At 36.4% G+C, this 23,058-nt stretch overlaps 1 protein-coding gene across 1 annotated transcript in view; it reads left to right on the top strand.

Moving 5' to 3' along the window:
* LOC136024895 (zinc finger protein 132-like) overlaps positions 1-23,058 on the top strand; it is a gene marked incomplete in the record, with an annotated part of 96,885 nt that overhangs the window by 50,415 nt on the left and 23,412 nt on the right. The window contains 3 exon segments of the mRNA XM_065700433.1: positions 9,045-9,219; positions 13,460-13,654; positions 16,135-16,253. Coding sequence (XP_065556505.1) covers positions 9,045-9,219; positions 13,460-13,654; positions 16,135-16,253 — 489 coding nt within the window.

The following is a 23,058-nucleotide window of genomic DNA, read 5'->3' as shown; positions in this document are numbered from 1 at the left end:
AAAAGGGAAATAATTCTTACTAATTTTTTTGCACACCTTCCCCCCTTTAAGACTTGAAAAAATATCGAAAAAACTACAAACAACAACCCCCCCCCCACATAGAACCGATCAATCAGTATTTCGTTGTTGACCACATCTGAAGAAATATGCTAATTAGATAAAAGTACTACTTTTAGATTCCTTATCTTGTGTTCTTTACAAATGTCATGGTTGCTTTTCTAACAATGTGCCTTTAACCCTACATTTTTCTGAATTGGGGCTGTACAAACTTTAACAAAACTGTGCCCAACTTTCAACGGGATTCGGATGGACAATAAATATGTATGATTTTTACCTTCTTCTCATGTCTGGTGTGTAAATTTAACTACTTAACTCTCTTCTTCTCTTTCGACTAGATGCACATTATCATCATTAATATTATTATCTCTTTAATTATGATCCAAATCTTTAGGGAATGACTTGGAAGAATCTCCCTACACTTCAGAAGAAAGGGAACGATCGTCTACCTGACTAGGGGTTGTACTCAATATAATTGAACTATCGGGGTTATCTCTTTGCTTTGTTAGCTTTGTTAGCTAATATTAATACATTGACAATTGGCACTGCACATCTTAAATGAATAACTGAGACTTGCCATGTAAATGAAACCTTTATTACTTAAGTATTTCATTTTGATCTTCAAAAATAAAAACTGAGAATTCACAGAGAAATGAATTATTGTTAAATTAAATAATCAGAAATGAGACAAATAATTAAAGAAACAGTGTACATATAATATTTTTTTTTCCAATATTAGATAAAAAATATAGATCTCTTTAAAGTGACTAAGCTGCCTTTGCTTTGTTAGCGTTTTTAATTTTCGCTAAAAACAAAAAATAAAATTAGGCAAAGAGGCTATGAAAGTTAATACCCTTATCCGTTCCTTATACGTTACAGATAAGACTTTTTGACAACCTTGATGCACTTTGCCATTTTGACAAGCTAGATGCACTTAAACTCCTTTGATTTAGTTCAATATTTCTAGTGGTAGTAAGAATAGCAGTAGTATTTACAGTCGCTGTTGTAATCTTATTAGTAGCAACAGTAATAGTCGTAGAATTCATAGTCGTGAGTAGTAGCAGTTGCAGTCACAAGTTTTCACATCTGCTGTTGCAAGTAGTCAAATTTTAGATAACCTTAGGTGACTAATTTTCATTATCAAAGGGCTCAGTCTTTATGAAACTTGACGTGATTCTTTCGTGGAATTTTAATTCTTGTAATGTGTGGAATAAAGAGGAAATCTTTTGAATCTCCTGATGCTCCGAGGAGGCTGAACAAAATAATGGTAATTAATTAACGTAAAATCAGTAAATTGACTAGCCTGGTGAAGTAATTATTGCAAAAGCATTCATTAAAGAAAAAAAAGGAACAAAACGACCCTGGGTACAAATTGTTACCCAAAGACTATTCTAGACTAAGATAAAATAAACTTGGGAACGAATGGGTTTCACATGTTTATGTTGGCTTTTATTTTGTTTTGTCTAGAACTGCCATCTAAAAAAAATTCTGTTGAAAAAAGCATCTCAATCCTGTTTCAAAGCTCAAACTCTTAGGAAACATTAATAAAAAAAAACATATAAAAAAATGAAATAGTATTGGCAATGCTCAGACATTTGGAGGTAAATGGATAATTTAATATTTAAAAAAACGTGTTTTCAAGGTCATCTAATAGCTTATTTAACTGTATATATTTTCCCCTGGGCTCATAACCACTGATGATATATCCTGCTTTCTCTTTTTAAAGACTCTGGTCCCTCTTTCGTCCAAAACAAAGTTATGCTATTTTTTGTGAAGATATAGCTTCATACTGTTCATTCAAAATTTTTATTCAATGACCATTGCCTGTCGTGGTATGTAATTTTGCATTGATTTGCTTTAGTTCAATGAATCTTCCTTAAAATTTTTTCTTACGCTAATTATATAGAAGAGAAAGTTTTTCCAACTTGGAGGATGGCTAATTTGAATGTTAATTGAAAACCAAGTCTCGAATCAAGTCCAAATATAGCCTACTGATCAAGTGAAAATCTAGTACCGACTCACTCGGTGACAAAAGAGATTTTATCTCATTTTGTGCTAAAATTAGCAAGTGATTACTGGATGTACAAAAATACGAACATATTCCTGACAATTTCATTATATCTTTATTCCCCGCCGAATTTTTAAAGCCTAGATTGCCAGATAGCATTTTGTTCACTAGCTGGTTTGGAAACCATAAGACAAGTACTTTAGGCTGGTGAGACTGACGGTGTTTAGCAATGCACACCCATTCTTTACATTTTTCAAGAAAGTTCTCAGTTCTGCTTGAAACTTATGTGAGAATTGCTTTGAATCATGGGACCCTTTTTCAGAGAATTACTTAACTCCCGAACTTTTTTGCTGGCTTATAATTTTTAAATGATAGTAATTTTAGTCAAGTATCTCGTGTGCCTCAATTCTTTTAGAGTCAGTAAATTCATGAACTCGCAATAATTGAACGCTTTCTTGCACCTAGACCGTAAAGATAAGGTCTAAAGGTCCAAAGGTCAGCGCTCTTGGGTCAAATTGTTTTTGTAGTTATTTACTGTGAAATTTTTAATGTGTTTGAAAACTTTATTGTAACGAGTAAGAGATTGAAAAGGTAGTAGCCCCTTTATATACAGAATTATGACAGTTTGTTTTACGTCTTAATGTTGCTCTTTACTTTCAGTTGAAAATTTTTTTTTTGTTTGATTAAACATATCAAACCAAACAAAATACATCCTCTATATCTCCCTGTTGCCATTAAAAAAAACTTGCAAATTTTTCATTCTTCCCATGTAGTATCTAGCAGATTTGCCATCTAATGCTTAAAGCTAAATAGTTTGTCAGCAGAATTGGCCAAGAAATTTTTTAGGCCATAAAACAGCTGGCAGTTTTAAGTTAAAGATTTTTTCAAAATTGTCATTGCGAGTAGATGTGACGCTGGTATTCAAGCTACCCATTCTAGGTTTGGCCTAATCATGATTGAACCAACTGAACAGCGATCGAAACATTAAAACAAGCCTCTCCAAGACATAGCAGTTCATAACTATCTCCTCTGCTAATTTTTTTTTTAAAGTAAAACAAGATTTGCATACTGTAAGTTAACTCCAAAAATGCTCAAATCAAATGTTTTTCAAGACACACAGAGAATAGACAAATGCATAAGTTGTTACGAAAATGTACAATTTTTGTATAAGCAAAATACGTAAACAAAAACCTGTCAAAATATGAGTATGCAACTGCTTAAAAGAAAAATTTCCCATGGCAAAGTTGAAACTTAGCTGGTCAGTTATTTACTGTTTTTTCAGTACTTTAATTTCTTCAAAATTTTCGAATTTACAACGGATGTGGTGTACGAGGCAATTTTCAAGCTGAGGCTTCTCCTTTAAGAGAATACAACAAAAGGATCATTTCATAGCTCACTGCAAGTTTTGTCTTGCCATTTATTCTGTAGTGGTTTTTTGTTGTTCAATTACCTTATCTTTTAGAAATTGGGGATAATTTGCAAATTAAGAAAGATGAATCCACGAAAGTTTCAGATTTGTCTCATTCATCCTATGGTTTGGACAATCCTAAGAGCAGTTCTTGCATCTCATCTCAGGCTCTGATTGGCTCTTTCGCATTAAAAGAAGACGGTATGCTTTCAAACAGAGTGCAAAAATCTTTTCATCCTCTTGTTTATTTTATACTAGGCTAATGTTTTATTAAATGAAGCATAAACAGGGATTTTGACTTGCTTGGTCTCAGTCCTTATGAAACTTGATGTGTCTCTTTTTTTCATAATTTTGATTTTTGTAATGTGTGAAAAATTAAAAAAAAAATGCCTGAAGTCTCTAGATGCTTCCAGAAGGCTTAACAGAATAATGTTGATTAATTAACATAAAATCAGAAAATAAAGGAGCCTGGTGAAGAAAATATTGAATTTTTTTTCTTGTGAAAAATTTGAAAAAAATATAAATTCTCTTTTTATTAACACGCGACTGATATTGTATGCGGATAATATTAGTTTTTACTGTAATAGTTATATAATAATACTTAATAGTTACTGTAGGTTACTGTATAGTTACTGTAAGCGAATTGAAGAGGTCAGAACCGCTCCCGCTTTCCCCTGAAGGATAAACCATGCCCATTGACTATCCGAATGTGAGCCCCCATAAAACAATCTACCCCCCCCCCCCCCAATAAAAATTCTAGAGCTACGCCCCTCACTGGAGGTATTCAAATATTTACCTGAAATAGCTATATCCTAAAAAGAAAATGTATTTCCCTTCGCTGAATTGTACGATTTTCTAACCAACATTTTGTCAAGAAATCTAACAAAATGAAAATTAACAAGCTATTAATTAAAAAAAAATGTTAAAACTGTTTCTTTTTTCAAATGAAGTCGTTTCCGACTTCCAAGTGTTTATCGCTCTAATAGAAAATGTATATATAAAAAATCCGTCAATAGTATTCCTATTGGATGACGGATAAAATCCGTCAATAGTATTCCTTTGGTAGCACTGCAAACAAATACAATTTTTATAATAAATCGTTAGATGCATTGTACATTTTCCAAAGGGTTGCCCACTTAGCTATATACAAAGAGGAGTGTCCAAGGTTTCGTGAAAAGGTGCCTAAGTTAGCATAGTATGAAATTAAAGTATATTCCTGTATCGCAGAATTGTCAATTGTATAAAATATGAGTTCAGTTTGGAGGGAATAATGACCTTTTGTAAATGTACCATCTGTCTCAAATCAATTACTTGTATGTGTCTGTTATCTTGGCTAATATTTTCACTGGTGTTTATTTACCAACTGTTTTGTTTCTCCAACTGTGATTATTTTTTGAAGTTCCTCTTTGGCTTTTAGCCCAAATTGAAATCATCCTGTGCTACTTATGTGGGGATAAATCAAGTGGAGTGCATTATGGAGTCGCAACCTGTGAATGGTGTAGAGGATTCTTTGAAGATCACAAAGCAGCGTTGTAATTTATGAATGCCCTCGAAAAAATATTGTGTGGTCGACAGTTTCAACCAAACCCGATGCCAATATTGTCAACTGGAAAAATGTTTGGCATTTACTATCATTTAGTAAATAACGATAATGCATAATGCATGTTTGTACTATAATGCATATTACAGGTACAAACATAGGTATACGATAATGCATGTTTGTCGCCGTACATGAAATAATAGCAAAATGTGCTTCATTAATTTTTAGTCAAGTAGAATAAAGACAATTTTGTCGGATAAAGAAATTGCTATTGATTTGCTGGTAAATCACAGAAGAAGAAAAGAGCTATCAAAAATTTTTCCTGCTTAGGGCTTTTCCACAAGGCCCCCTGTAAATTTTGCGGCTAATGAGCACACATTTTTGAGGAAATCTACTCACACTTTTCAGTAAAGAGGTCTTGATCCCCCCCTGCCTCCCACCAAAGTTTGCTCCCATGTGTCCTACAAATTTGAATTCAAATGTTTTTTCAAGTAAAAAAAATATTTTAGTGCATCATTTATTGCTGTAGTAAGAAGTGATATGGGTATTTGACGAAGGGGGTGGGGGGAGGCACAAGCCAGGAGGCTCTGAAGTTATAATATAGATATTTTATTGTACAGTATAGATAGTTTATATATTTATAGTCATAACAGTATTTTGTTTGTACTCTGTACCTTTCTCACGTAAAGTCTGATTGCTTGGTTTATTAATAATCACTATTGGCTCATAACTCAAATATCTGAAATTTTTCTCTGATCTTCTAGGGTCTTTCCGTAATGGTCGCTCTCAGAAGAAACGTGATGGACTTGTTAATGATTTGTCAGGCACAGGAGAAATTTATGGGTTGACCAATTTGTCCAACAATTCTAAATTACATGAAAAAATATATTTAAAACAAACAGTTCAGATAGAGAAGCTATCAAAACGCACTATTGAAGAAAATTGCTGTGGTAAATGGCGATGTGGTGCTTGTGGCAAGATTGAAAATTCTTTGTACTTCTTACAACTGCACAAGTCTACAAACTGTGAAATAGGGGTGTCATTTATCTGTGAAATCTGTCGTAAAGAAATGAATAACTATTCGAATTTTGCCATTCATTATATAGAACATGAAGCTGATAAAAAAAAGAAGTGCCCCATTTGTTTATGTCCGAATGTTAATGATATAAAGGAACATGTAATTGTGAGGAAGCATCTTTCTGAAGATATTACTGGATTTAAGTTTACTGTTAATGAATGCAAGAGAAGCAATGAAAAGGCAAAACAGGAAGTTTTTTTAAATTCCACTGTTGGTGATTACTATCAAGGTATTTATTTGTTACTATTGTAGTGTTTCCAAGTCAACCCAAATTTTTCAGTTGTTTTCACTTGTTTAATACGCTATAATTAACACATTGACAATTGACACTGCACATCTTAAATGTATAACTGAGACTTTCTATGTAAATGAAACCTTTATTACTTCAGATTTCATTTTGATCTTCAAAATTAAAAACTGAGAATTCACAGAAAAATGAATTATTGTTAAATTAAATAATCAGAAATGAGACAAATAATTCAAGAAACAAGAGTAAGTGTTGCACATAATATTTTTTTTCCAATATTAGATAAAAAATATACATCTGTTTGAAGTGACTAAGTTGCCATGGCTACGAATAGGTTAAGGTGAAAAGATGACGTGGGGTAACGAAAAGATTGATTAGGCGGACAGCTACTTTTATCTTGGTAGTGTTATTAGTAAAGATGGTGGGAGTAGTGAAGGTGTTATAAGTAGAATAGCCAAGGCTCATGGTGTTTTTTCACAGTTGATAAAAGTTTGGAAAAATAAGAATGCAAGTCTGCGAACCAAGATTAGAATATTAGGAGCTACATGATGACGGTGGTCAAATATGGTTCTGAAATTGCCTCCGGTTTGTTTTGGCTACCCGGCTGACTGACCGTATTTCAAACAATAAACTGTACAGAGTATGTAGTTCGATCCTGCTTTCTAGACTATAATGAGAGAAAGGTTTAAATTGCTAGGGCACGTTCTGCACATGAAGGATGACAGATTGACAAAGATTGTTCTTTTTAGCCAATCATTTAGGGCTAAAAAGTAAGCAGGTCGTCTGCGATTGGGATGAGAAGATGTTGTAAAGAAAGATAGGAGCTTCCTAGGGGGATCTAAATAAAGAGGCTTTGAATATGTTTGGATGGAGAAGTGTGTGTAGCTCCTTTGGCTTTGGGCTAGCTGGTACTGCGGTGAGATGTTAGTAGTAGTAGTAGTAGTAGTAGTAGTAGTAGTAGTAGTAGTAGTAGTAGTAGTAGTAGTAGTAGTATGCCATAAACATTAGTTTTTGTCAAGAGGATCAAAATAACAGGAATTGCGACCTCTAAGATGACCAATCGATCTTTCATCGGCTAAAATCCAAAATAGGAGTTTCTTAGCTCCTTTCTCCGGTTGGAAAACTGCTCTTACATATAGTATGACATTAATACTGCACTGACTTGTTCATTTATTATTAAATTGTCATCTCATAAATGAAATTAAGGCTGCAGTTACTACCAAGGTTTTCAATCACTCATCAGTAGATGACGACCCTTTTAACGAAGAAATGAAGTTTGCCATAATATAGTTTTTTTCTATCATTTTGTGCCATGGAACGTCATCCATAGTCTAGGGGGGGACCACTTTTCTGTACCTAGACATTCAGAGGAATGTTTTAAGTATATGTTCTTAGGGATATTCAGGGAAAGTATGAGTTTTCTTATCAAAGGGTGACAAATCCTCGTATATTGTTTATATTTAGTTTTATTCAAAAACATTCAGCTATATCATTGGTATGCGTTACAGCGATCAGCGCAGTGTTTCAAAAAGGCTAAAGTGCGGATGGTTAATGAACCATCATCGTCATTCACTAGGTATTTTCTAATTTAGGTGGCCTGGTATTAAATTTTTTTTTTAGGTAAAATGGTGACTTTAGAATATTGGTTAAGCTATGCAGTAATAGTGGAATACGAGTAGAAATGTTACCAAGTTCTCTCTGTGACTTAGAGCCATATACAATATTTATTCTCTTATCAAATTGTGGGGAGACAGGGCTGTAGGCAACAACATCAAACTAATATTTTATGAAATGTTTATTAATTTAATAAATTGGATATAACAAGAAATATTAAAAGAAAATCAACAAGAAATACTTGGCGGATATCCCCCCAAACACCGTGACTAGTAGGGGAGATTTATTATAAAGAAGCATCATTTCTGAATATTTTCATACTTCATCATTATTTACATATTTATTTGCATCATCATTTAAATTTACATCTTTATAATTTATATCTTCATCATCTTTCCCTGATGCATTGAAAATAGGAGAAACCTTTCCTAAGCATGCTTGTGTCTTCTCCTAAATGAGGGTTTATTTATGCCTAAGCTAAATCCCGGTATGCCCGGCCTGTCAAAACCACCCATACTAGGAGATTAATTCACTCCATACTCCAGTTTTAATCAGTGAAAACGCATTTTACTTTGAAGACGATGTATTATTAAACTCTAGATGTAAACTTTCACGAAGGTTTAGTTTAAAGGAACTCTCGCATATGCTTTTGGTCAAAACAAAGAGTAATTGCAAATAAGAATGTTTTCATTAGTCAATCTAAATTTCTTAACAGATGACACATTCTGTTTTGAATATTTACATATGATGAAAATACTAGTTGCGCTTATCATCCTTGAGTTCTTGCTTTAGTCTTAACGAGGTATCATCAATTTAATTTAGATGTTCATGCTAAAGATGAGTCACCCTTGATATGTTATTTTTCTTTTTTAATATGTAATTAAATTTACTTGATAATAGATAGACTTTGCCTCAACTTTGCTCTCTATTATCTGTTAATTTCCCAAAGGTTCAAAGAAAGAAAGAAAGAAAAGCTACGCGTCAGACCTCATACGTGTCAGAGTTGAATACTTTTAACTAAGCAACATGTATTTTCTGATTACAGATGCCACAGCTGATGCACTGCCATCTGTCGAAACGCAAAATACGGATATTTCTTCTGTATCTTTAGATGTGGATACTGCAACAATTTCTCCTGGTTTCATTCAACCTGAAGTGGAGAATCAAGAACAAGGTGATCAAGGGAAACCAGATCTCAGACGAAAGAAGAACAACGTCATCTACTATGAATTCTCCGATTCTGAAATAAATGATATAAGTGACGAAGGTAAGACATTCATTTTAAAGCGAATGAGCAGAGGACTGGCAGGGATCCCTTTTCCTATAGAGTCTGTTTCGAAGGACTGTTTTCTTAAGATGATGAAAACTAGAGGCCAATTTTTATGCTGTTTTAATTCTTACCACTTTGTCTTTCTATTCAGTTTTTCTGATTATGCTCCCTAGAATGTTTTTGCCTATATTTTTCTGGTCTTCTCAATTCGGCAGCATTGAAAAGTTTTCGAAAATGACAAAATAAAAATGAAAAAGAATTATACAGTTACTGATTCTGGAACAGCGAGAAAATGAGTCTTTTAGGAACCAAATGTGATTGCGTCACGTTACAATTGAACGTGACAGTGATGTGTAAACACTTGAATGTCCAGGATTCACTGGCAAGCTCATAAAAGTAAGAATAAATGCTATAAAATCGGAAATAACACTTTTACATTGAAATCCAAATCATTTGTGACGTAACTCCACTTCGATTTACCTCAACCTCATAGCAGCGAAGACGTAACTCCACCTCGATTCACCTCAACCTCATAGCAGCGAAGACGTAACTCCACCTCGATTCACCTCAACCGCATAGCAGCGGAACCCCTCTATAACTTCTCTCAGGATATTTCAGTAGCTACACTTTAAATTGCGTCGTTACTAAAACTAACATCTACACAAGTGTCACCATTACACTACTTACCTTCGTCTGCTTTTTTAATTCATTTTCAACAAACCCCTTTTCCCCCTTAAAATTACCCTATTCAGCGGATTGTTGAATTGTCCCAGATAGGAGCTTATTCAAGGGAATGGGGCAACATCTTCAAAATCCCCATGCAAAAAGCAAATTGGACAAAAAGCAAAATTTGATAAAATCATCACAATCTCAATATTCAAACGCGAGATATAGGCCAATTGACTCCACCCCCGTCCACTTTATATTTTTGTTAGTGTTTGATGGAAAAAAAAAAGAAATGTCTACCATTTTTTTCATATCTTCTATATTAGAGCTAAAAATAACTCTAAAAATGTACTTCATGTGACAACAATATATACCATTGGTTCAGTTGGTTTGTTTTTAAGAGAAATGGCCTGTCTAGACTAACTGAGCTACTCAGGATGAAAGACAATTTTTTTTTATCACCTTAAGATCTTTTAAACAGAGATAATGAAATCAGGTAGAAAAAAGACCAAAAAAAGCAAGGCTTCGTTTATCTTAATAATCACCTTAGATACACCTTTTTTAATACTCTGAAACACATTTTTCGCATTGCATCTTACGTATATTAAATAAAAAAACAAAGTTTTTCAACTGAAAGTAAGGAGCAACATTAAAACTTAAAACGAACAAAAATTATTAAGTATATGAATAGATTTGTCTCCTTCTCAGCACCTCGCTCTTTTCGGTAAAGTTTTTTGTGCTTTTAAAAAAGCTTATTATTGTTCTAGTTAAACGACGAGTGTGTTTCAGGAGTCGTTCTTAAAGATTTGGGACAAAATTGGAATTTTAGCGTAAAGAATGAGGTGTTGAGAAGGGGGCAACCCCCTTCATATACGTAATGATTTCTGATTTTATTTTTAATGTGGCTCTTTACTTCTAGTTGAAAAAAACTTCTTATTTTAAATTTTATTGCTGATTATTTTTTAAATAATGCCATGAAATCTGACCTCCAAACCTCCACGGAGAAATTCCCCTCCCAACGGAAATATCCTCTAGACAATTCAGTCCCGGTGAAAATTTATCCCGTACAATTACCCTTAACATATTCTCCATGCGTAAAATTAAGACGCAAAAGAGAAAGCAAGACATATAAAAATAATTTTGTGTAGGAATTATGGCAACTTCCCCCACTGTAAAATTTTCCATGAAAATTCCCCTCTGGAAATTTTTCTTCCCGTGAAAAATCCCCCCGTTAAAAAAAAACAGCAGAAATTTTTTCTCCCCCTCCTCATTGCAGATCGTAAGACCATCTGTAGCTATGGCCCACTTACTCTCACTTCAGATGGTAGTATATTATGACTCTGACGAATAACACTACGGATTATTTTCTAGGTCTTCAGGGGGTTTCCTTCAGCTTCCTTAAATTTCATTTTTTTTTTTTCTTAGCCTCTCGGAAAAGATTATTCAAACCATTATGAAAAACACGGAAATGTTCTTTGTTCTCATCCGTATGTTTTAAAGCTTGTACCTTGAACAATCTATAAATCTCCTTCATTTATTTTTTGAAGGAGATCTATTGTTATCCCATTATGTTTTCGCCCTTTCATATTCACAACTACTGTCTTAGCTCTTCTCAATCATTTATCTTAAAAAGCGCAAATTTACTATTTATATAATTCTCCTTCCCAAGCAGGGACATTTAATCAATTTGAAACAAATCCTCCAGTCGGCATGCTAATCTTAGGGACTAAACTATAAGATTGACATACATTCAAAAGTTGAGAAGTCACGTAAGACTCGATATCTAGCCTATTGAGGTCACCTAGAATGAAACAAAGGTAGCTAAATTCAATTTTTGCCAGCTGTTCATGAAAATTCTCAAAAAACGTGATTATGAAAGTCGAGATCATAATGATGACTGTTAACTGATCTGAATGAGCATTAACTTAAGGCACCCTGGGTGAAGTTTTTGGTCAATCGCATAGTAATTCCATTTGAGCACTAGATACTCACATTAATTCAAGCCTTGGTTTCACAATGAATTATCCTTTTTTTCCTTGCGAATAATCCGGTTATGAAACCTATTTATTCAATGGATAGATGCTAACAATACGGTTGCTGAATGAAAATTGAGCCCAAAGAAAGAAAGTAAGAAAAGCTACGTTTGAGGGTTGAAAACTTTTAACTAAGCACCATGTATTTTGTTATTATAAATACCACAGCTGACATACTGCCATCTATCGAAACACAGAATCTGGAGTTTTTTTTCTATCTCTTTAGATATGGATACTGCAAAATTTCCTCAATCAACGTATGCCGGAAAATCCGCAGCAAGTTGATAAAACTTTTATAAATTTTTCAAAATAATTCCTATGGGCAATCATTTCTTACGGTTTCCTTCTTGAATGTTTTTTGAAGATTAATTTTGCTGCTTAATGTCTTTGTACCCTAGGCAAGTTTTTGGTGTCTCAATTTATGCCATTCTTTTTTTTAATGTTTCATTGTAATACTATCACTTTTTTTTGTCGTTTGATAGCTCAAATCTCAGAAGGTATTTTCTGCAATGTACTGACAAGCGAAAATGGGACAGTTTGTGTGTGTGTGTGTGTTTTTTTTGTTAAAAGTAAATCAGTATTAAAGAAAAAAAACTGTCGTAATTTTGGCTCGGTGAAGGCTAAAAAGATTGAATCCTTAATATAACTATCTTGTATTCCAATGCAATTTAAAGCTTTGCAATTGAAAACTTGTTGCAACATCACATGTACCATTGACACATAAAGAGACAAACCAGGTTTATTTGAAAAACAAACCTTAAGAGACCTAAATTAGTTCTTATTAAAATTTTCAGTCTTATAGTATTATTTTCTTTCTGCGGCATTAATTCTGTTCGTGGATTTTTAAAATCTCGTTTTAGTAATAGTATAAACTTGAATTCAAACTGAAATTTTTGGATGTTGATCTCCGAAGTTCTCAAAATTATTTTATTCCCAAAAATTTTAAATTTAAGATTCAATCAATGAGGTTGTTGCTTTGCAATTATGATGTTGAATATGTTTGTCAAACGAGCGCTGAATTTACAGTCTTTATCTTGTTAAGGGGAATCAATCGTCCAGATATTTTCTTCCTGTAAATTAGATGAAGATCCCCCTCTACCATTTTTTTGAAATGTTGAAATAAGCCTCAAAAATATTTTCACTTATAAGTCAATAACTTATGTGTTATTTAGGGGCAGAAATAATCATTTTATGTCTGAGTAATTGTATTAATAAAATACTAAAGAACAGTTACAAAGATAACTCCATAGTATCTGTCCTTGAGAATTCTTGAGTCCTTAAGTAACTCGTAACTAATTTTTATCAATTTAGTTTTGACCTTGATGTTGAAGATGTGTCACCCTACTTCTGTTATTTTCATCTTTTAGCACGTGATATAAAAAGATTATAACAGATAGATGTCGCTTCAAGTTTACCTCTCTATTTGCTGTTTGTTTTGCATGTGATCAAAAAAAAAAAAAAAAAAAAAAGGAAGAATGAAAACTTAGTTGTCTGGGTTGAATAATTTTAACTAAGCACCTGTCATTTTGTGATTTCAGACACCACGGCTGATATGCTCACATCTGTCGAAGCTCAGAACACAGACACTTCTTCTGCATCTACCGCTCTGGATACTGTAAAAATTTCTCCTATCTTCAGTCACCTAATTCTGGGCAATCAAAAGCAAAAGGACCAAGGAAAGACTGATCTCAGAATAAGTGAACCCTACAGAATAAACGATATCAGTGACGAAGGTATGACGTTCATTTTAAAACGTATGAGCAGGAGAGGAGAGGCAGAGAACTCATGCTCCGTAGAGTCTACTTCAAATGACTGTTATCTCAAAATAATTTGAACTAGAGGCAAATAATAAACTTTTTTGGGCATTTTAACCCTTCCCTCCTGGCTCTTCTCTCTAATATATCTGATTTCGCTCTCTAGAATTTTAGCTTTTTTTGCCCATATTATTTGGATCGTCTTAGTTTGTCAGTTTTTGAAATGTTTTCGAAAGTAATAATAAAAAAAAGGAACACCGGGAAAAATGAGTCTTCCTGGAACCAAATGTGATTGCTTCGATTCGCAATTTTAATTTAGCTATCCCTTCCGCCGAGAATTTAGAATTTAAAAAAAATACTTAGCTTTTTGGTGGTTTTGCCTGTCATCAGTTGTTGTTGTATTTATACTTTAACCATTTGTTACAACTATTAAGACTATTTTAAACTTTTCCTGTGACCATACATTTTTTCCGTTGGTTACTTAGATCTTACGGCAAAGTTCTAGGTGTCCCCACAATATAAGCCTTTTTTCATTGTCTGTTCTTCCCACTAGACCTTCGGCAAATTGACTCTTTTCTTGTTTCACCAGGTGTCTGACATAAAAAAAGGAGAAAGTAAAGGATGTTAAGATTATTAACTCAACAAAAAGCTTTCTAATATTTTATTATTTATTCTTTTTTCTTCTCGCTCACTGTCTACAACTGAATAATTGTGTTGCGAGAGCAACACTTTAGTTCGGTCGTTTTTTTTTCTAGCACCCCGATTTCAGCTTATTCCTAGAAAGTGGTAAGGGTCTAACATCTGTGGTTTTTACGAAAAGTGTTGACCTTAGGCCGGATTGATGGATATGACTGCATTTTGGAAAGCTTCGTAGAACTCTTGCCTGGGGCCAAAAAGGATGGTTTTTGCTTGTGTTTCTACCCATTTCGGTTCGGGATTTCAGCTGAGTTTATCATTCGGTTTTTCGCACTTTGGATTGCGGTCGAGAAATGGTGTCAGGTGTGCATCTTAAATTTGAAAAGTTCTCTGATTGCTAAAGAAATTAGAGTTTATCCTTTGCTCCTTTCTAAGTTATGACGTTAGAAACTTGGCCTACGGCAAAAAAGTCAACTTTTGAACTGAGACGTTTAGATTTTTTTTTCAACGGCATTTGATAGCTCTTGATGAGCTGATCAAAGTATATGCCATCTTTTTTTGGTAGAAAAATTCCTTGATGAGATATACCAGTTTGAAAGTTTTAAGGGGTTGACAACTTCAGAAGTAAGGTACACACTGAAACCAAAAATAGGCCGATACACAAATGATATCAGATGTGCCTCTTAAACTTTAGAAGTTCTCTCATTGCTAAAGAAATTAGAGTTTATCCTTTACTACTTTCTAAATGATGACGTTAGAAACTTGGTTTACGACAAAAAGGCAACTTTTGAACTAAGGCAGATATATTTTTTTTTCGATGACAGTCGATAGCTCTTGATGAGCTAATCAAAGTATAGGTCATCCATTTTTGGTAAACAAAATCCTTCATGAGATACACCAGTTTGAAAGTTTAAAGGGGCTGGGAACTACAGTAGTAAGGTACACACTGAAACCAAAAATAGGCCGATACCAATTGTGAGACATATAGGGGAGTTTTAAGTAACAATTGGATGTTTAGCTCATAATCCTCTTCCGTAATGAGGGGTTCGCAACTTTTGCTAGTTGGTGTACCTATTATTCGTTTCTGGTGTATTTGATGGTAAGACCTATTTGGTTCCAGCGGTAAGACATGTAGGGGGCTTGTAAGTAATAATCGACTGTTAGGCTACAATCATCTTCAGCGATGAGGGGTTTACAACTTTTAATAGTTGCAATGAAGGGCTAGCAACTTTTGTGTGTTGGTGTACCTAGTATTTATTTTAAGATCCTTACAGATTAACAACTTCAGCGTTTAATCGAAGCGAGGAAACAAAACCAAAGTGTTGCTTTTGCAATACTTTACTCTGCGAAGCCGAACAATGGTTGCCGCAACACCTCACGTTGCCCATGCAAAGTAGATCTAGTTAAATGGATGGGTTTGGGCTTTCGGTACAAGTATGTAAATGGTTGATGAAAACTGGTGATTGAAAACAGAATTAATCTTTAGGATATACTTTATTTCCCTCTACCAAATCCTTGAAAGGCAATCCAGGCCTTTTGTCTACAATTTAAGGTGTCAAATAAATCAAATATTCGTGTATTGTTTGTGAATAAATTTTCTAGCCCATACTGCTGACAATACATTGGTTTATTATTTTATTTCTGATGTCAGTTTTGTATTATGCAAAAGTTCCGAACTCGGAGTGAACGCACAAGTTCCTGTAAATGTTTTGTGCCGTGTGAGGTGGGGTGCTATCATTCAAGGTGGCGTTATGGTGTTATAGGATTTTTTTCGAGGTTAATGTGTTGCTATTGTATTTGTAATCGCAAATATTGTATTCCAGAACAAATTTATAGCTTCAGCAGTTCCCCGAGTACTAGTAAAAAACATTTGATGTGCAAGGTGTGTGGAGATAAAGCATCGGGTCTCCATTATGGTGTTGCAACTTGTGAAGCTTGCAAGGTAAATATACGTTGTATTTTATATATTTATCAACTTGCCAGGGAATATAAACACATTCAAGGTCATGCTACTTAGACACCCCCTCCCCCTCCCAGAAAAGGTCTTCAATTGTACACTGTGTCCGTAACATTTAAGGATTTTTTGCTTATAGTAATATCTAATCAGTGACGAATATGAATGTGAGTCACTCACGAATATGAATTCCAGCTGTATCTACTGCATCTTGAGTGAATCTGCATCTACTTTAAGACATTAAAAACTGGATGGCATATAAAAATTTAGATTTTGATGAGAGTACTTTAAGTGGTTTGTTTTTCTCATTTTATTAGACTGTTAGCCAAAATATCTGTTTAAAGTAAAAAAGAAAATGTTAGATGGGAATGATTAATGTGTTGAACCCTATTTATTAACCAGCCACGGAATACAGATTCACTCAACATTGTGCTACTCTGACACCTGCCAAAAACGACCTGTAGTGGTATACCTGTCTACATCATTAATGTGTTTAATATTTGTTTGTTTCCGCCTTCTACTCGATCACTCGCCAAAAAACTTTGGAAAACTCTAGAAAATGATGGGATGCTCTCGAAATTTGTTGAACTGCTTAAAGCATGCTACAAGGGCTTTGGGAGCCAAGTTTGACCTTATGGAGATGAGACTGACGAATTTCTGGTTGACTTTGAAGTAAAACAAGGCTGTGTCCTGTCTCCGACTCTGTTTAACTACTGTATTGTTTGGGTGCTTGAAAATGTACTATCTTCTCATCCAGGAGTTTAGATTGGACGGAAGCTTTCACTTGGAGACCTTGAATATGCTGATGATGTTGGAATCCTCTTGGACCCAGAAAAAGCTCAAACTATGCTCGATGAGGTAGTGACTTTTCACTTGGAGACCTTGAATATGCTAATGATGTTGGAATCCTCTTGGACCCAGAGAAAGCTCAAACTATGCTCGATGAGGTAGTAACTTTTCACTTGGAGACCTTGAATATGCTGATGATGTTGGAATCCTCTTGGACCCAGAGAAAGCTCAAACTATGCTCGATGAGGTAGTAACATGGGCAGATAGCAATGGCTTGAAAGTCATTACAGGAAAGACAGAATTTATGGCAATAAGTCACACTGATCCTATTTTGTTAACTGTAGATCAACTACAGTTTTTTCAGATCGAAGCTTCACATTCCTTGGCTACCAGCTTTGTACTGATTGTTCTTCTAACGCCGATATTCAATATGATTGCAGAAAGACAGAAGGTATTTGCTTCCCCAGAAAACTGTTGTGGAACCGGCGTGAAATTAGTATAAGAACTAAAGTTCGAGTCTATCTAGCTTTTGTTCAAACAATCCTTCTTTATGGATGCGAAACTTGGTCAGTGAAGTGACTACATTAAAATGTACTGAAGTTGTTTTAGCATACCTGTCTCCTTACTATCCTCAGGTTAAATCTGAAATGCTCGCATTTCGAACGAGGATATACGACAAATCTTTGGCATCAAGAGGTTCGTTGTCATGACGATCAAGGAACGTCGATTGAAACGGTTTGGCCATGTCTTAGGGAGGCTAACAGAGTACTTGCCTCGCCAAATTCTTCTAGCTGAGCCACTTAGCTCATTGAAGAGACCCCAAGGATGACAGCAGAAAATCTGGTGGAACTTGATTAAATCAGACCTCGAATCTATTGGGGGGCTCAGAAAGCTCTGTCAAAGATGGAAAACACAATATCTCCCATTTGCAAAGTAGTTGGCAGAAGACCGCACTACATGGCCGAAACAAGTCTCGAAGATTGTTGATACCGGGCAAGGTGGAAACACTTGATTCCCGCCACAAGTACAAGTAAGTATTTGTTTTATGCTGATAGTAGTGTGTATTCATTGACATGTCTATGATAACCTTGGTATATTGCAGTATCGGTTATTTTATACTTTAGTGCTAGTATTTTATAGTATCGGGTATTTTATACTTTAGTATCAGTATTTTATACTTTCACCCTTCCCTTCCTGCTTACCTTCCCCAGATTTCTCCATGTACCCATTTGAAGCTGGGTCGACTCTGGCTGAGCTTAAAGAGTCATACTACTGACCCCTGGTCCAAACCAAATAACTGCTCACAACTGGGATTGAACCCGTGGCCCTTGGACGAAAAATCGCACACCAGTGCGCCAACCACTTATCCAGGACGGCTAAGTGTAATTCCTGCTCATCCTGGCTCAAATCTCACTAGTAGCTCCACTTTTAGCATCAATTGACGACCCAAAATATTTGAACTCTTCCACCCTTTCAATAGGTTCTCCACTGAGGCATATAGGAGTGTTCCCTTTGGTTGAAAGATACTTTGTTTCGGGGATACGGATCGTGAGTTCTGTCTCATTAGTCGTATCTGCTACTTTTTCTATTATATTTGGTGCTTTGGGCAGAGTCTGCGAGTGGAGTGCCATTGTTTTCGTATTCAATGCTTACTTTACTTGTACTTGTGCTGAAATCAGGCGTTTCCACCTTGCCCGGTATCAAGGATCATCGAGATCTGTTTGAACCATGTAGTGCGGTCTTCTGTCAGCTGCTTTGCAAATGGGAGCAATTGAGTTGTCAATCTGTGACCAAACTTTCTGAACCCCCCAATAGGTTCAAGGTCTGATTTGACCAACTTCCATCAAATTTCAGAGTCGGTTCCATCAAATCAAATTTCAGTTCCATCAAATCAAAACAGAGTCGGAGACAGGACATATCCCAACCAGTTCAGTCGACGCTCCTTGATTGTGACGGCAACGCATCTCTTGATATAACAGATTTGTCGCATATCCAAGTTTGATATGCAATCATTCTTTGAGAGAGAAGACATTTATTATTAAACCAAAACAAAAACAGTAATAACAGCCACCCCGGGAAAAAAATTGTCCGAGAAAAATTCAGATTAAACCTATGGATGCTACGCACAGGTATGCTCAAACACCTTTAGTGAATTTTCATTTAGTCTCTTTACTGGCCAAGTTCGCATCCCTAAAGAAGGATTGTTCGAACCAAAGCCAGGTAGACTCGAACTTTAGTTCTTATACTAATTCCACGCTGGCTCCGCAATAATTTTCTAAGGGAAGCAAAGACCATCTGTGCTTTCTGCAATCGCCGTTGAATATCGGCGTCACTAGAACCATCAGTGCAAAGCTGGAAGCCAAGGTATGTTAAGCTGTTGACCTGATCCTACTGTACTTTATTTACTGTTAACGAAGTAGGATCAGTGTCATTTCTTGCCATAAAATTTGTCTTCCCTGTACTGACTTACAAACCATTGCGATCTGCCCATGTAACTACCTCATAGAGCATGGTTTGAGCTTTTGCTGGGTCCGAGAGGATTGCGACATCATCAGCGTGATCAGCGTGAATACAGTAGTTAAACAGAGTCGGAGACAGGACGGAAGCTTGTTTTACTCCAAACTCAACTGGAAATTCTTCAGTCTCTTCACCCTAAACTTGAACTCGGCTCACTGAACCTTTGTAGTATGCTTTAAGCAGTTCGTCAAATTTCAGAGGCATTCCATCATTTCCAAGAATTTTCCAAAGTGTTTGGCTAGTTATCGAATCGAAGGCTGAAACGAAGTCCAGAAATATCAGAATCAGGGGCAAATTATACCTTTCAGACTGCTGGGTGATGAGGCGGATTGCAAAAATATCGTCTGTCCAGCCTCTACCAGGACGGAAACCAGCTTGATATTCACGAGTTATTTTCTCCCTTGCCCCCTTAAAGCGGTTAAAGAGGATTATCCCAAAATTTGTTGCTAAAACGTCAATTAGACTTGTTCCCCGGTAATTTTTCCATTCAGTTTTATAAGCTTTCTTATAAAAAGGGGTAATAACTGATGTCTTCCAACCCTTTGGCAAAGTTTGGGTCCTCCATACTTCCTCAAGGATACCATGGAGGTGCTTGTGGCCGCTCTGATCTCGGGGCACTATTTGTATATTTCAAGAGGGAGAATATCTTGGACTGGGGCTTTGTTGTTCTTCCGAGCCTTAATCGCTTTAAGTATTTTTGCTCTTCTTGGGGTGGTCAGCTCAATACTGTAATGTTCTTTTTTAATACAAGGGGGGAAACAACCAGGAATTGATGACGAGGATTAGTTAGGTAGTGTTTTGAAGTGATCTTTCCATCGGATCAAACATTCCTTTTGACAACTTCAGACACAGCAGCTTTCTCAGCAATTGATTCCTTAAGAACCTGGTGGAGTTTGTGGGTGTCATGGGTGCATGCTGCTTTTTCTACAGACAAAGCAACCTCTTCCTACATTTCGCGGCAGTCTAGTCGAGCAGAGCGCTTGACCCGTCTGCACAACTCTTTCGTGATATGTTTAGGGTCGCTCATCTTTTTCCTACGTTCTTCGACTATTGACAGGGTTCTGTTGGCTATCCAATGCTGTCGTTCCACTTTTGTTCGGTCTAGGATCTCTTCAGTGGTCTCTCTCATCTCCGTTAAAGGTTTGCTCAGGGTCGCAGTTTTCCATCTTCATTCAAGTCTAGGATAGCAAAACCGTTTGTTAGCTCCATATTTAAAGTTTGCCAAACTTCTTTATCTTGCAGCTTACCAAGGTCGATTTGGGTTTTCGGTTTGTTCTTTCCCCAAGATGCAAGACGAAGTAGAATTTTTGAAAACACTAGCTTGTGATCAGACACTGATTTTGAGCCTTTTGTCTGAACCGTTATAAGAGTAGGATTCTATTACTGAACTTCTCCAACGTTAACAGACGAAAATGAAGTCAATTTGGGCCAAATACCGTCGTTCAATTGCCAGGTAAGTAGATGGCTTGGCTTGTGCTGAAATATGGTATTGGCTACAGCAAGATAATTCATCAAAGCATAGTTTACCAGCCTTTGCCCATTTTCACATATGTGCCCCATTTCGAATTTTCTAAAGACCTGTGCGAGTGTATCAGATTGACAACTTTCCCGTTGAAGTCCCCTGCAATAATTAGGTAGTCTCGTGCAGCAACTGACGAATACAGTTGTTGCAATTCCAAATAGAATCCATCCTTAGCAGTAACTGTGGTATCACGAGTAGGGGCGTTTGCGGAGAGAATGGATATGTTTGCAGGGCTTCTTTTAAGCCTAATCCCAGCCAGTCGGGGAGAAACAGGATCCCACTCAAGAAGTGTGTTTCTGGTTCTTTAGTTCATTACGAAACCAACACCACGGAGTCCTGAGTTATTGTTTACTCCAGAGTCGAAAAAGGGGAAACTGTCGCAACATTTCGGGCGCTGTAATTACTGTAGAGATAGAACCGGAGATTCTGGTCTCAGAAACGCATTATACTTCAATGCTGTACTTCTCCATGTCATGGACAAGGAGAGCTTGCGTACGTTGCTTGCCGGGAACGGCGTAGTCGTAATTCATTATTTTTCTAGGTCTAAGCTCCATTTATATTTCGTGGGAATAGAGTTAACCGGAAGGTCCCCATTCTTGCGGGTGCCCCGAAAGGTTCGAGGCAGCCCTTTGTAGTGGCCGTTATCTATAGATCTGGATCTGACGCCCTGCCCCAGCTGTCCACCTATAAACTATCCTCCCATGATGGTGTTCTGCATCATTATGCAATTTAACACATTGCTGGGAGAAGGTTTGTAACTCATGGGACGTGCTCACACGCCGGTGGTCCCTGCTGAGTGTACATTTGAGGGGCCTTCTTCCTCCTCCACCTTTATTTATGGCCCTAGGGCGAGGCTGCCCAGTTTCTATTATGAACCCCCAGTGACCAGGTCCCCCCTTAGTCCGCGCTTCCTATGGAGGTACCCTACATATCTGTAGGACGTTCCCCTATCTGCCACCTGGGGACGCGCTGAGTGGCCTAGGGGAGGCTCCTACTGAGAAGGTGACTCTGTAATATCTCAGATACTACAATAGTGTTCAATGTCAGAAATTGTCCATTTTGCCAAAAAAAGGCGACACCATCCATCTTCTTTCAATGCGCTTTCATAATCCAGTGTATAACATAGTTAAAAAGAATTGGCGATGCTGGACATCCTTGACATACGCCATATGCTACTTCAAATAGTTGCGTTAGCTCATCAAATATTCGTACGCTACTCAAGGTGTTTTTATAGTATGTTCTTAGCAGGTCGACTATTTTCGTCGGAACACCGTCTTCGAGCATTATTTGCCATAGCAAGGGTCGTAGTATCGAGTCAAATGCAGTGATCAAGCCAAGAAAAACTGTGAAGGTATCCAATCTGTTAATGGAACATTGGTGAAAAAGAAGTCACAGGGTAAAGATATGGTCCACACACGCCATTCTAAGCTGGAAACCTGTGTGGTTCTTCCTTGTCCGATGCTCTCGCTCTTTTCTAAAGCCGTTCACCAAAACTTTCAAAAATCTTCCGAGCTATGTCTATTACTGAGACTCCCCGGTAAGTTTTGCTCTCCTTCATCTCCTTTCTTCAATATAGGGATTTTAGACGTTTTACGCCAGTCTTGGGGAATATATTCGGTGTCCCAGACCTAATTATGTAGGTTCATTAGGCCATCAACGAGCGCTGGACTTGCTTTGTATATTTCTTCTGGTAGGGAGTCCTTGCCCGGGGCTTTAATTTTTTTTTCAGACTTCACCGCGTTTCTGACTTCTTCCATCGAAGGTGGAGATACATCGCAAGAATACTGCTCCACGAGGGATTGAGCTGCTGGTTGCATATTTTGGCTTGAGTGGACGGAGGAATTTTTTGGTTTAGCCCAGTCTCTCCCAATGAACAGATCCTTGAAATATTTTTTCCATAGTTTCATTCTTTCTAGTTGCCCCGTGATGAAGTCCCATTTGATTTTTTCACATTTTCCGTTGTGG

Source organism: Artemia franciscana, chromosome 3 (assembly GCF_032884065.1).
Source record: "Artemia franciscana chromosome 3, ASM3288406v1, whole genome shotgun sequence".
Lineage (NCBI taxonomy): Eukaryota > Metazoa > Arthropoda > Branchiopoda > Anostraca > Artemiidae > Artemia > Artemia franciscana.
Note: the sequence above shows the minus strand (reverse complement) of the source record. Positions and strands in the feature narration are given on the sequence as shown.